The 15,518-nt window shown below is 45.4% G+C and overlaps 1 protein-coding gene across 1 annotated transcript; it reads right to left on the bottom strand.

Moving 5' to 3' along the window:
* Positions 1-11,867: 11,867 nt before the first annotated feature.
* On the bottom strand, positions 11,868-15,308 carry LOC131245753 (FT-interacting protein 3). The gene has a single exon (XM_058245429.1). It carries the CDS (start codon positions 15,097-15,099, stop codon positions 12,064-12,066), a length of 3,036 nt encoding a protein of 1,011 aa, XP_058101412.1. The 5' UTR covers positions 15,100-15,308; the 3' UTR covers positions 11,868-12,063.
* Between the last annotated feature and the right edge of the window lie 210 nt (positions 15,309-15,518).

Below are 15,518 nucleotides of genomic sequence, written 5' to 3'. Positions count from 1 at the left end.
ACTCGTTAAAACTTGGGTTGGGCTCGGGTTAAGATCTCAGGTCCTTGGAATTTTTGTTCTAATCTTTCCTTAAGTAGTTGTTTTTGGGGTAATTAGCGCTTTACTCGATTGCTTGTAAAATTCGCATCAATCACTTTAAATTGTATCTGCATGGCTCTAAGCGTGTAGATTAGTGAGCGCTACGTTCTGAAATCCAGGATCCATCGCTAAATCCAGGTGTGTTCCGGAAAATTTTTGGAAGATCTGGATCGGACTGGACCGCTGCGTCGAAAGTCCGATAGCGATGATCTTAAATAATTATGATCACCGAGTTGGGCTTGACTATCATCTCGAAAATCAAGTCCATGTGATGTTAGGTCGATTTGCTTGTGTTCGGAGTGAAGAGTGTGAGAACGGTTGGAATTTATTTAGCTTTTATGAAATCGAGTCGTGTCGCTTGCGTGACGATTTTAAGCTATCGGCCGTTGGATTCGACCCAATTTCACCCTACGATCGGGATGGTTGGCCCAAGCATATCCTAGTGCTTGTGGACCTAATCGAGATTCCGTGAAACAGTTGAATTGAGTGTGGTCCGCCACTACTGCTCAAGAGCCGGTCGGTATGAAAACTCGGCTGACCTAGATCCATGGTCGGTGAGCTTAAGTCCGACCTTTTGTGGTTATAGGCCCACCGGAAGTGCTTCGTTGGATCGAGAAAGGCTTACTTTGGTTATAACCTAAGTATACCTTGTCCTAGGGTTATTTTCATCAAGAATAGGCCTATTTATAGTCCTTAAACCCTAGTCCTCTTTTCCATACGATTTTCTCTAACCCTAGCTTGGAAAGAGAGTGGAAAAGAAGAGTCGGGATATCAAAGCAACATTGACAATACCAACTCGACCGCTACCACAGGGAATCTTGAACTGCAGAGGATCCAGCGAAGGCTCCAGAATGTTGGCATAGAAGGCCCGAACAGTGCTAGCATTCGCGCGATACTCGCCTTCAAACAAGGGACCCCAACCAGCCCCTTCTAGGCGCTCCAACAAGAAGAACTCACCAAAGAGCCGCGGGTCAACATGAGCCTCAAAAAGGACTCTACGCCCTTCATAAACTCCATGCGACAATTCTATTAACAAGGTCCTACTAACGGGAGCTCGAGGATCCAGGTCCCGCTTCGTCTGGATTTCACGTGTGGCGGACGTGCTCACGGCGGCTCCTCTCGGCCTCCGTGCACGGGTTGGGCGGCTCGGTCCGGCTTCATCCACGGGCGCTCTCTTCTTCCCCATCAAGGAAAGAAGGGAAGAAATGAAAAAGATGGCCGTCCCAATCTCAAAGAGGGCCATGAGAAATGAGAAAAAGGAAGAAATAGGAAGATGGTGAAGCTTCCATACAACTATTAGCCAAATAGGGATAGCAAGGGCTCAAATGAGAAGGAAAGAAGGAAAAATCAGCAATGGAAAGGAAGATTTGAAGATGGGGTGATGGGTTTGCACGAAAAATGGAGGAAGATGAAGATTGGGGAAAGATATAAGAGGATTTGGAAGAAAGGGAGAGCTTGGGAGTGGGTTTTGTAAAGGAAATACGTAAAAGAAAAAGATATAAGGGTGAAACCGTGGAGGGGTGGGCCACACAAGGCCTATGGACGATCGGCCCGCGTCGGCCCGGCCCGCCTGGCCCGGCGATCGGCGATGGCATCGCCGGTCTCTAGACAGTCCGGCGATGCCTCGCCAATTTGGTGAGTCCCTCCTGGTCTCCCTTGGTCTGAATGATGTGGTTCCCCCCTGGGCCCCACAGAAAATGCCCCGATCGGCCCCTTGCATAGTTTGACGCCTATCGGGTCATTCTGACAGAAATCTGGTTCAAACAGCGATTTCTGGAAGGTTTAAAGGTGAAAAAAAGGGAAGATAGACCGTCTAAACTCATTAATAGAGGGTCTAGGAAAGGTTTCGGGTTGCTGTGTGTGATCAGGTAAGAGTACAGACTCGATCTCGGCGAAGGTTTTCAAGAATCTTTCGCCGATAGAAACTACGGAGCACAAACACAAAGTGATGATAGACCCGCACCCAAATACACTAAAGTGGCGACAACGTGCGGTGTGTGGCCATAACTCAGGTCCGGTTTAATCCAGATCATGCTCTGATACCAACTTATAACGCCCTGAAATTCGGGGGTCGAGCATAACTCAGCTCCCGAGTTCCAAAACATCACTTATGCAACATATTTAATGATGAATGTATGTTGACTGTATTAGTGCATAAGACATGTATGGACGCTATTGCTTGAATCTAAGGTACCGAACTTACCAGTGACATCCTATTAACTATGGTACTTGATCCGCTAAGACTCATGAGCCGGACATGGTGGTATGGGACACCGTGGTCGAGCTGTCGGCCTACGCTGGGGTGACGAGCCTTCCCGTAGTGACCAATGAGCAACTAAATTCGTGAGCCGATTATGGTAGTATGGGACACTATATTCGTGTTGTCGGCCTACATTGATTGGTGACGAGCCCTTTGTAGTGACCTCGAGCATACCTGGATACCGCAAGGAGGTGACGAGCCAAATTATGGTAGTAAAGGCATGAAAGGCGTGCATTGATTGGTGACGTGCCCTTTGCTACGACCTCAAACATATGATCGTATGAGATGACTAGGATTGACGACCCTAGCATGGATCACTGCTTGGATGGTGACATGAGGAAGGTATCTTAGCTTCCCAATTCTGTTGTGTGAAACGGACTAATAACAACTTGGTAATCATATCCATGCACCGCATTTGCATGTGCTTTGTAGATGTGGCGCACTTTGAGGCGATGTCATGCGTAACGTAAGATGAAGACGCTGAGGGTGTACGCGTGAGGGCACGCATCATACCGCATTCATACTTGCATTAACAAGAGTACTTAGGATTTATTTAATTGTCCTGCTTTATCATTACTGTTTGATTGAACTGATAACATGTTAACCGATTGCCTTATTGTTCCAGAGTTGATCATTCACTCACACGTTCTGGCGGTGTTAAACACCCACCGGACTTTGTCTTAGGCCACGATGTTGCGAGATGTGGATGCGGCGTCGAGGCGAGCGGGAGGCTGGATGACGACAGTGCCTTCTCCTATATGCGGTTTAGAAGGGTTCTAGCGAGCCTCGGTCGGATGCGCGGGATCTCTGGGATTATTTTGAGAACTGAAATGATGTAATTGATACTTATAATTTTGTTACCAAACACTTTCATACGATCGGCTTGTATATGTAATTTAGGGATTTACACTTGTACACATATTTTCTATAAGTCTTCCGCTTGCTTTATTCACTTATCCCTGAATCATATTTGTATTTTGGCTTAATCTATTCCATGTTTTATGCACTAATACAGACAACATACATTCATCATTAAATATGTTGCATAAGTGATGTTTTGGAACTCGAGAGTTGAGTTATGCTCGACCCCCGAATTTCAGGGCGTTACAAGTTAAACCTAAACCTATAACCTTAACCTATAAGTTACTTATAAATTATAATTGAGTGTGGATCGTTTGTGTTCAAGGCACACTAGTGATGTTGGGTCTCATTTGTCCACGTCATTTCCAAGGACTCGAGCCAGTAAGATATGCTAGATTTCTCTCTCCCAAATAGATTGCGTATTACGCTACATGACTTTTAATTGAGTAATTGTCCTATACTTTAGCTTTTTGATTTTAAGAAAAAAATTAAGTTCTTTATGATAACTAATCACATATAGAATTAATCAAATCATATATACAAAAAATAAGTTCTATATTGAAATACAATAAACTAATGTAATAACAAAAATATTAGCACGTATATACCCGACCTTGGGCTTGGGTTGAGAATTCCCAACTCGAGGTTCGGTTGGGTTGGGTTAGGGTTGAGCACCAACCCGACCCAACCCGCTCGACTTTCAGCCCTAGTACACTATGCATGGCATTGATGCATGAAAATTCAATTAAATAAATCACAATCAGCATAACAATCACATAACTACCATAATCACAACGGAGATGAAACATATTGGGATTACTCACCAGAGATCTGGTGATATAGATTATGAGATCTTATGAACGGATTGGATGGAAAATAAATGTTATGGTGAGCCCTACCAATTTTTTGATGATGAAAATCATTAACCTGCTTCTATATGTGGTGTGGCCTATTTGATCTTTGGATGTGATTAATTTTTTGAATAATACTCTAAAATGATCTCAAAAATGGATTAACGGTGTAGATATAATAAATACATCACTGTAAACCCATGTAACTTTGATCTCCTTTGAACGTTCTTACGACTGGGAGCTGAAGGAGCGTCAGCGCTAGTCTTCGCACGACACGTACCTACACCAGCCAGTCCGCTACCCTCTTTACATAAGTTCTGCGTACCCGATGGATTGGCTGGTATACCTCACACTACCGGTAGTTCTGGATGGTGTGTTGACGTTGCCAAGTTGGAGTGTGCACGAGAAGCATTGATGAAGCTATGATGAGAAGCAGAGATAAGAGAAGAGGGCAAGGGACTACACGTTTAAAGATTGAAGACATGATGGAGATTGTTGTATTTGATGTCTTAAATCTAATCAAATTCTGTGCAGATTTCGCACAACTGCAAGAGTGCAGGATTTGTTTTTGATTTTGATTATGTTCTCTCCGATTTTGTTTGGGATTCTTCCTAAAACTATATATATGAGTGTAAACGGGATTGAGAGGTATTATTCTAAGGGATTCTAAGGCTTTCTAAAAAGGTTCTACAGTTTCTAAAAGGGTGGAGCAAGGGAGAGATTTGATGATTGCTTAAGTCTGATAAGTCCTTCTTCTTTGTAATTTCTATTTTCATAGTGAAGATCTGCCACTTTGTGCCGTGATTTTTTCTCGAAAGGTTTTTTCACGTTAAATATTTGTGTTCTCTTATGTTTGCTTGGTGCTCTTGGATTGCTATCTTAGATCCATCTCTGTGTAATTCTGCAGTCCAAATCCCAACATCTTATCCACTAAGCTATTCCCCCTTCCTCACTTAAACCTAATCCTCTCCCTCTTTCCATGTTACACGTGGTAGGTAGCTCTACGATGGGTCCATGCGTCTACTCGCCCCAATTGAGGTGGCCTATGTTTCAAAAAATTACATTGATCGGACAATCCTAGCCGTCAAATTTCTTCCTAATATCATTCGGTGTCTCCATTTCATTCAAAATCCACGGCACACGTGGACTGGATCAATACCGTCCATTTTTTTAGAATTAGTAAATAAGCTCTTATTAGTAGATATGCTAAATAGTTTGTCAGTGCATCATCCCTTGAATGTCCCCCATTAAAAAGTTCATGGGCCCACTGTAATGCTTGTTTGCCATCCAACAAGTTAATTAGGTCATATAGACTTGGGTAAATAGAAAACATAAAGATCAATTTGATCCAGAACATTGGTAGCCCCCAAGAAGCTTTTAAAGGTGTGTGTTCAATCAACATTGTTTCTCGTTGTGTGGTCCACTTAAAATTTGGACCGGCCTCGTTTTTTAGATAATGCCCCAAAATGAGCTAGCAAAATAGATGATGGATTCGGATTCAGCAGTGACCCCTCTTATCCGTGGGTGCTAGAAAAGCTATGTGGGACCTACCATAATGTATGTGTTTTATCCATGTCATCCGTGTGGGTAAAAAAAAAAATGAGGGAGATTCAAAATTCAAGTGGAACACACCATAGGAAAACAGTGATGATTGAACAACCACCGTTGAAAAGTTACTTGGGCCATTGTAATATTTATTTGCCAACTGGTTGATTTGGTCACATAGACCTTCGTCATCTTAATACCAAACTTTTGAGCATTCAATCACCATCTCCTAATGTGCAGTCCATTGGAAATTTGGATATTTCTCATTTTAGCAGGGTGCGGCTTCGCAGATCCCTGGACCCAACAAGGTGATCAGTAGATACTTGATTGCGAGGCCCACGATATGTGTCTTACATTCATGCTGTCCATCTATTTTGACAACTCATTTTAGCTCATGGTAAAAAATAAAAGCATACCTAAATCTTAGGTGGACTACACTACAGAACCAGTGGTGATTAAATACCCACTATTAAAAACTTTGGGAGCAAATAGAATGTCTATTTGCCATCCAACCCGTTGATAAGGTCACAAAGGCTTAGATGACGGGACAAAACAAATATCATCTTGATCCATAACTTTTGCATACCACAAGAAGTTTTTATAGGTCAATAACTGCTGTTTCTTGTGGCGTGTTCCACTTGAGACAGATCTGTTTTATATTTTTGGGATCACAGCTTAAATGATATGTCAAAATGGATGGACAAAGTAATTCAAATCACATACATTAAGGTGGGCCCCATAGTCAGCAATCCACGGACATGGATTCCCTTCCAAAGCCTTTCACAGGAATTGCTTATGATGGGAAGCCACGTGGGGCCCACTGTGATGTTTGTGAGAAATCCACCACGTCCATCAGGATAATTTTAAGAAATGGGCCCAAAAATGATCCAAATCCAAAACTCAAGTAAGTTGTATGTCAGGATATGTGTAGGTAAATTCCTACAGTTAAAGCCTCCCTGGGTCCTCTGTGATATTTATATACCATCCATACGGTTCATAAGGTAATTTCTACCACGATGAACTGAAAAAACAAAAATTATCCTGATTAAAAGGTTTTATGGCCCCACATAGGTTTCATCTGTGGAAGTTCAAACCTCTGTCGAACAGGCCACTTGAATTTTAGATTTGGGTCAGTATTGGGCTCATGTACTTAGCATGATCTGGAAAGGTGAATCCAATGATACACCAAAGTGGCGCGGTGCCCAATACTGAGGTGAAGGGGTCAGGACGCGGATTGCCATTTAGCCTTTCAACTGTTGGACATCGCTCTTTAAGGTTTACTCTAATGTATGTGTTTTATCCGTGCTGTTTATCTATTTTTACTGATCATTTCATAGCATGAACCCAAAAATAAAGCAGATCTAAATCTCAAGTGGACCACACCATAAGAAAACAATGGTGATTAAATGTCCACCATTGTAATGTTTATTTGCATCCAGCCTGCCAATCAGGTCACATAGACTTAGATGAAGGGAAAACACAAACATCAGCTTCATCCAAAACTTTTGTGGTCCCAAAAAGATTTTAATGGTAGGCGTTCAATCACTCTTGTTTTATTGTGGTGTGTTCCTTGTGAGATTTGGATTTGGCTTCTTCTTTTTTGTTTTTGCTTATGCCGTAAATTGATAGGAAAAAATGATACGTCATGGTACAACTGAGCACTGTCCAGTAGCTACTTGCTACTGACAGAGGGGTCACTGCCTAAGTCCGAATCCTGCACAAAAACGAGGATGCTGGACTCCTAAAACGAGGATGGTGGACTCATAAAGAAGGCTAAACCGTTGAAATTGATCTGATGGTCTCATTCAAGTATGGCTCTGGCTCACTTCAAGTTAGTACGGCTTTCCCTCGCGTGATCTTTGTTATAGGTGAAAATGGTATGACTGCTTATGAGGTCAGCTTGGACTCCCAAACACGCGTGCTTTCTAGTCAGAGGTTAAAGGGTAAAGTCAGGATTGATCATAACGGAGGAGCTTTTATACTATTCTCAGATCAATTTGAAGAGCAATGGATGCCAAGCTCCCGAGCCAAGACCACGACCTTATACATTTCTGAGCTCCTACCAAGCCTGTCCGATCCCTGAGGAATGCCTGGATTTGTATGATCAGCTCAACTAGTCGAGAGCTCAGTCACGACGGTCAGAAGACCATTCAATTTGACGAGATCAAGGGCCATTCAATTTAACAAGATCAAGTGGATGGTTATTCAGAACGACAAATTTTACTGAGGAGATGAGCCCATCCCCTGTGCCCAAGCGCAGACAAACCAAGGAATTAGTCAGCTGATTAACAACGGTCAGTTCTGAAGTCCGCCTTGAGCTTACCATGGACGTCAGCCAGATTGATCGAGGGCTCGGCTCAGCTTGGCTTTCACCATCCATCACATGATTCTATGGCCGAACACTTCAACACTTATCACCTCTACAAATCCTGTGTAATGGTTGAGAAACATGCACAAAGATTGCACCTGTGATCGAGAACCATTTCTAACTTCAATAATGACCCATCTACACTCAAAAAATGAAAATGAAAAAGGTGTCCCTCTTCAGAGACCTAAAAATCCATCTATCCAACATTTTTTGCTGGCTGATCATAACTGTTCTCGGGTCAAGCAAAATCAAAGGTGGCACATCTATTCAATAGCCTGGATTGATCAAAGTGATCCACATGCAATGTTCGTACAGTAACGGCACTAGGCAGGGCGCGACACTTGATAAGCATGCACTGAGAAAACCTGCTTGTTGAATAGGACTATTGGATATTTTACATTCTTAGCTGTCCAAATAAATGTCTATCAATCCCAATAGTCAGTTAATCAAATAATCTTTTGTTTTGTTTCATGATAAATTTAAACTGGGGCCGTAATTTGGACGGTTTAGTTTGAATTACTTGTATATGAAGTATGCAATTTGTAAGTAATTTCTACGTGCGCGTATCATCCATCACATGCTGCTATGGTGAAATACATTTTCGTTGCAAACTATGGAGGAGCGAATTCAGTCAGGTGGTAACCGCAGTGCCCACATTAATGTACGTGTGTATATCAACGCTGTCTATCCATTTTAGGACGTGGCACAAAATTGATATGATACGCATTTACTGACAAATCCACCCCCTCCACCCATTTTCGGAGATTATCTTAGGATATGCTACTGAAAATGAGGTAGATCCAAAACTCAAGTAGGCCTATTCACAGTTGAAACCTTCACAGAGGCCAACGTGATGTTTATTTGTCATCCAACCAGCTTATAAGGTCATATGGACCTAGATGAAGGTAAAACACAAATGTAAAACTTTTGCCGCTTGCAAGATGTTTTTATAGGTGGGAGTTCAATCTCCACTGTATAGTCCACTTGAGCCTTGGATCTGACTCGTTTTTGGATTCATATCCTTAAAATGACATGTAAAAATGGATGAACAGTGTAGATAAAACTGATACATCACAGTAAACCCCACATCGATGGATTATCCTCTGGGTGAGGGTGGTATTGTGGCTCAAATGGTATTTTGGGCAAGTATTGTTATCATCATCTCATGCATTTCTTTGAATTTCGTCATCAGGCTGTCCTGAACTTGTGACATATCCACCCTTGAATGGATGTTGTGTCATCTTCTTCCACTTCAATCGCGTTCACTGATACTAATTAGATCAGATGAGCCCTTGGCATAACACCCCTCACACTTACTGGTGCTTCGGCGGCCGGCGGTTGAACAAATGCCTCGGGAGCCTTGTCAGTCAATGAGGCACTCAAGTCGCGGGAAGGGTGCATTGCTCTAGGGAGTGCTCAGAATTAGCGATAATTTTGAATCCACCTTTCACACTAGTGACCTTCTGTTCTAAATAGATGATTTGTTTGGGATGCATTGGTCGCCATGTGGAGTTCCATCGGAAGGCTTGACTTGTCAGTGTCGACCAGAACAACTGGAGGCAATATTGGGGAACCATGGTGAAGCATATCCTAATAAAATGAGTTAGGTGTTCAGGAGATCCGCGACCATCAAACTTTGCGAGCATTTGAAATTCACGGGACGACAATTCATCCACCTCAGGCATTTACAGGACTTGATACGTGTACTATCCTTTCTTTCTTTTTTTCTCTTTCCAACTTCAGTGCATCAGGGACTGTTTTGTGCAGGTCTTCCCGTGTTATCTGCAGTGGTTGAGCGGATGCGTGTTCGCGGGGGCTGTTCTTGGCCGGCTTTTTAGTTCTTCTAGTGGGAGACCCTCTACAGCTTCTTGTGGCCCTTATGTGGACTAATAGATCTAAATACCATGTGGACTAATAGATCTAAATATTTTCATGGCAACAAAAGCTTGGTATCAGGATAAGTTTTTTGTATTTTCACTTCATCCCAGTGGAAATGTCCTTGTAAACGATTTGGATGGCATATAAACATCAAGGTGGAGCTTAGGAAGGTTTCAACAATACGAAACTCTTTCTCTAAATTTTCCTTTCCTATGTACTACTATGGGTGTACATAGAGTCGAACCGAGCCGAGCTGGTCTCAGCTCGACTCGGCTCGGCTACTAGCTGACCTCAGCTCAAACTCAGCTCAGCTCGGCTCGGTCCTCGAGCCTGACTACTAGTTCGGCTCGATTCGGTCAGCAGCTCAGGCCAGTTCGAGCTAAGTTCACCATTGCAGCATTTTCACAAACACTTGGACTACACCTTCAAAATCTCAAAGTATTTGAGACATGGTTTTACAGGTATTTTATCAAACACCTTCTAACCAACATATAAATCAAGAAAAAAAAAAAAGGGCGTTAGTTTCATATACATACCTTCTTTGCCACCGGCTATACTTCTTTGAGTCATTTTATCAAACACTCCGTGAGCAACATCAATATCAAAGTAACCGAGTCACCGAACTGTTTCGATCCGAGTTTGATTTGAGCTGGGTTCGATCCAAGTCGAGCCGAGTTGGGGCAAGCTCAAACTCGGCTTGAACTCATTTTCGAACTCAAAAAATCAGCTCGACTCAGCTCAAATTCAGCTTTGAACCGAGTCGAATCGAGCTTTTTCGAGCCGACTCCAGCGAGCTAACTGAGCTAGCTCGGTTTGTGTACACCTCTATGTACCACTTGAGTTTTGGATCCACATCATTTTCAGTTGCATATCCTGAAATGAGCTTGGAAAAATAGATGAACCGACATAGATTTATCACAAATATCATGGTGGGCCCCACTTACATCCAAGCGTCGGTGACTTCCCGCTAAAGGCTTTTCGTAGGAAATCTGTGCCTGACATTCCTGTCAGGGGCTCTACAGGGGCTACTGTGATGTATATGTACCATCCATGTTATTCATCTAGTTTGACAAATCGTTTCAGGGAATGAGCCCAAAAAAGAAGTAGATAGAAGGGTCAAGTGGACCCAACGCAAGAAGCAGTGAGGATTAAAAATCTACCGTTGAAAACTTCCTAGATCACATGAGTTTTGGATAAAGCAATTATGTATGTCTTCCCTTCATTCTGCTCTACATGACCTTATGAACAGGTTGGATGGTAAATAAACATCACGGTGAGCTATGACCGGTAAGAACTCAATCCGTACCTCAATCCCCTCTGGTTCATGTGGTGTGGTTCACTTAAGCCTTAGTCTGCCTCCCTTTGGATTTATGCCCTAAAATGATCTGTTAAAATGATGGACAGCATGGATAAAATATATACATTATGGTTGCCCCACAACCTTGAGAGTACCGTTCATCTCTAAGTTGGATAATGTCAACCGAAAATACAAATATCAGCTTGATCAGAATCCTTTGTGGCCCACGGGAAGTTTTCAATGGTCAATCACTGCTATTTCTTGTCGTTTGGTCCCTGAGATTTGAATCTCCTTCAGTTTCGGGCCATGTCCTAAGATGGGAAGGAAAAATGGTAGGACGGCATGACGGCAAGGACAACACGTACATCAACGTGGCCCCTCAGTCACGACCTGACTGAATCCGCGCCCAAACTGTGGTTCTTCACTCAACCGTCTGAGAAACCCAACGAAAGTTCCCTGCAGTGAAGAAATCAGCGATTAAGAATACATACCACATCGAAAGTTCCCTGTGGTCAAGCACATCAGCAGCAGTAAAACACCACCATCGAAGTCTACGATGCTAACACAACCGTTTGATCATGGAAGCGGTTCCCATGTGATATGGGCCATACCAAACTTCCACTGTATGTGTTTGACCTCGACAACGTGCAGCGGGCCATACCAAACTTCCATTGTAAGTGTTTGACGACGGCAACTTCCCTATAACGTCTATAACGTGCAGCAACACAGTCAATCATGAAAAGACAGCAGCAACAATGCAACCATCTACATTAAAATAACTTCTCCTCAACAGAAGTCAACACAAAACGCCAAAGACTTCTCTTTCAAGTTTCTTCCTAAGCACATAAACAAACCATGCACCTTTTCTACACCAACCATTCACCACTCTAGGCAAATTACAAAGACCAGCATCAGAGCCTGTGTACTACAACAAGCTATCTGCCTTTGCAGGCAGCCTCCTAAAGAAGCTTAAAGCTGGAGAAGGCAGCCTGCTCCTAAACCTGGGTGGCCTCAGTGCATACAGCCCCCACAGGCCCGCTGCAACCCGAAACGGCACAGCGTAAAATCCAACGGCCGCGATCAAACAAATCAACACGAACAGGAATGTGGCCCGCGGATCCCGCCAGCTCAACAGAGCCTGAGCTCGTTCCCCCTGCGTTGCCAAGTCCCCGACCACCGTCTGAATCCTCCCCGCCACGCTCCTGAGCCGATCGTACCTCATTCTCACAACCTCCGCGCTCCGTGTTGTGGGAAACGAATCGAATTCCTCATCCAGCTCATCTGGGTACACCGACTCAGCGTGCGAGAGCCGAGTATCCATGTGAGGTGGGTGGCGCGGCCTCAACCGGTACCGCCACAGCCCAACGAAGGCAATGAATAACAAGACAGTTGGGAGAATGAGTTCCGGGTAAGAGACGAACACCAAGAAGACCACCAGAAAAAGGACTGAATACACTGGCCGCTGCCAGCTTCGTACCGATTCCAGCCACCGGCCTGTGGCGATAAGGCCCGATAGCACCGAAACAAGGCGGAAGAAGTTAGCTTTGCTCCGCCGCATACTCCACATATGAGAATCATGATCGAGCATGTACTCGACCACCTCACGTCCAAGGGGTGGCTCTGTTCGGCTCAGTCGTGCCGCCACCACATTCATCGCCTGGTACCGCAAGTTCTCAACCTGATTGACCGTCAGCGGTCGGATATAGTGCATCTTCGGCAGCAGTGGCCATGTGTACATATGGAGCATGTTCGCCATGTTAGCGCACGAGAACCTGACGGCTAGGTGGAGTTCCCCCATCTTCTTCACCCCCGACGTGTGGAGCATCAGAAGCGGGTATGCGTGGGTGTATACGCGGTCGGATTCGAGCGTAGATAGACGGATCCTGACCTTCCCAATTCGCTGATCACGAGGTCCACTACCAATGCCGGCTGACGAGTTCTTGTCTAAGTGGCAATTGTCGAACACACCGATGGTGATTACGGTGCAAGGATCAAACACTTCCCATGTATACTGCTCGTTCCACTTGGGAGCTAAGCTGTCGATGACAGTCCGTGTGCGGACCCACTTCTGACCGTACTTGGCTACGCAGTAGGAGTCCGTCGATCCGCCCTTCCCTTCTTTGATCTTCATCGGCAAGAGCCCGGTTGCGCCCAAGATGCCCATCTCAAGCACACCAATGTGAGGCTTCCAGAGCTGTTTTGCAGTAGGCCGGACATCGCTGCTGTATAATGTCGATTCATCGAGCACATGGTAGCCGCCGTCGAGGCACAAGCGGAGGTGAATTCGGCTACCGAATCTGCTCATGAGTTTCGAATCATTGAAGCTGTTGTAATTCTTGTCGAGTCCGAACCACTTAGAAACCGTGAGCTTGTCGTCTGTCCGTCGTTCGATGGAATGCACGGGGATAAGGACCCGGCCTAACAATTCATCTCTGCCGGGACCGATTCGGTCTTCGACGGATACCATCAGATAGTCTTCAAACGGCTCCGCCACGACGAATAGCATGTCCTCGTTCCAAACCGGATTTGATAAGCTCCGGTTCGCAGCGGCCAATGCCGACCGGGTCCGAAGCACCTGGTTCCCGACCTGGGCCTTGGCGAAGAGCTCAGGGAACCGCGCCATTGCGGCACCTTTCTCACCGGGGACGAGGTCCTGCGCTTCGATGACGGATACACGGAGGTACCACAGCTTCGGCGACAGGTAGACCTTGGATTTGATCGAACCAAGGCCGTCGCCCTGCACGCTCGCGGCCTTGGAATGCCACGCCTCCGAGAAGGCCTCGTCGGCCTGCGTCCCGAACCAGACCGACAGCATCACCTCCCCCTTCGCTTTCTCGCCCTTCTTATCCTCCATCCGATACCATTGCGGTGCCAGCGGGCTGTCGGGCGGGACCCGTCTCGGCACCTCGCTCAGCTCAAACCCGATCCGCCCGATGAAATCATCCCTGTCCTTGTCCTTGACGAACACCTCCACCATCGAGGACTGTATGCAGTCCTTCGAGAAGGCGAATACCTGGTCCCACTCCGGACTGTTCGACGAAATGCCTCTCTTCTCGGATACCAGCTTCGTCACTCCCCTGTAATTCCCAAGCTTCACCTCAGCATGGGCGTCGCCGCTCGGAAGGTCGCGGCCCTTCACTACACGAACATACAAGTACTGCATTTGCTCGACGAGGTCGTAAGTCGAGCTGGTTTTGTCCTTGTTCGACGGCCCGCCGCCGAGGTGGGGGTTTGTTTCCTTCAGCAAGAAATCATTCCCGCTGACGCCGGTGTGAAAACCAGATCCCAAGGAATCGGGCACGGCAGAAGCCGGCCCGTCCGCTGCAATCACCACCGGTTTGATGTTGCTCGGCCCAGGCTCTATCGGCTTCCCCTGCTGCTGCTGCTGCTGCTGTTGCTGTAGCTGTTTCTGCTGCTGCTGCTGTTGCTGCTGCTGCTGCTGCAATTGAATAGATTGAGAGGAAGCTTGGTTCATCTTCTGCTGCTGCTGCTGTTGCTGCACGGTATTACCGTTGATTTCTTTGTTAGCCAACTGGGCCGATTTGTTCTGAGATGAACGGTCTTCCTTGGTCGTGAGATAGAGCTTGAGGCTGACCTCGCCGCGAATGTGGGAGAAGAGGCTGCGTTTATCTAGCGTGAAGAGCTGGGCCACCTCCTCGCCTTCGCGAGCAATGCTCGAACCGGAGATACGGACCTTGCCGAGAAAATTGCGGCTGTTGCTGGACTTCTTCTCGTTGTAGATGCTGACGTCGACCGTACGGTAAGGGAGGTCGCCCGTGTCGCTGACGTCGAAGATCAGCTTCTCGTTCCAAACCGGGTTGAGGTCCTTGTATTTGGATTGGGTGCGGAGGCGCTGGTTCTCGAAGTCAACCTCGACGAATGGTGAGGATGAACCTTGGCCATCTTTTGGCATGAGGTTGTGGGCAGCCACCACCTCCACGACTAGCTTCTCTTTGGGCATTTTCTCTCTGGGTGGGGTGGGATGGATGTGTAAAAAGCGAATGAAAGTGGAGTAAAAGTAGGAAGAGAGCCTTGTTTGTAGGTGTGAGTGGCGGGAAAGGTGAGAGAAGAAAGGGGTGTTTGAATAATGTGGAGAAGAGCTTGAAAGGTTTCAACTTTTTAATCTAACTCAGAGAGAGAGAGAGAGAGAGAGGGAGGGAGATGAAATGGGGGTTTAGAGAAGGAGGAAATGAAGGAGAAAAATGAGAGAAGGGATGAGATGAAATGGGTCTTCGTTCTGTTGGAAGATATGAAATGGGTATTTGGAAAGGAGGATGTGTGTGTGTGTGTGTTGTGTAAGCGTGTGATGAAATGGGTGTAGGAAGTAGAGGGGAAGGAAATAAACGGTAAAAATGGAAAAAAAAAATAAAAATAAAAGAG

The sequence above is a fragment of the Magnolia sinica genome, chromosome 5 (assembly GCF_029962835.1).
Source record: "Magnolia sinica isolate HGM2019 chromosome 5, MsV1, whole genome shotgun sequence".
Classification (NCBI taxonomy): Eukaryota; Viridiplantae; Streptophyta; class Magnoliopsida; order Magnoliales; family Magnoliaceae; genus Magnolia; species Magnolia sinica.
This window is presented reverse-complemented; position numbering and strand designations above follow the sequence as displayed.

Bases quoted from the DNA above. Each gene is read 5' to 3' on its own strand.
- LOC131245753 (XM_058245429.1), bottom strand. From the start codon at position 15,099: ATGCCCAAAGAGAAGCTAGTCGTGGAGGTGGTGGCTGCCCACAACCTC.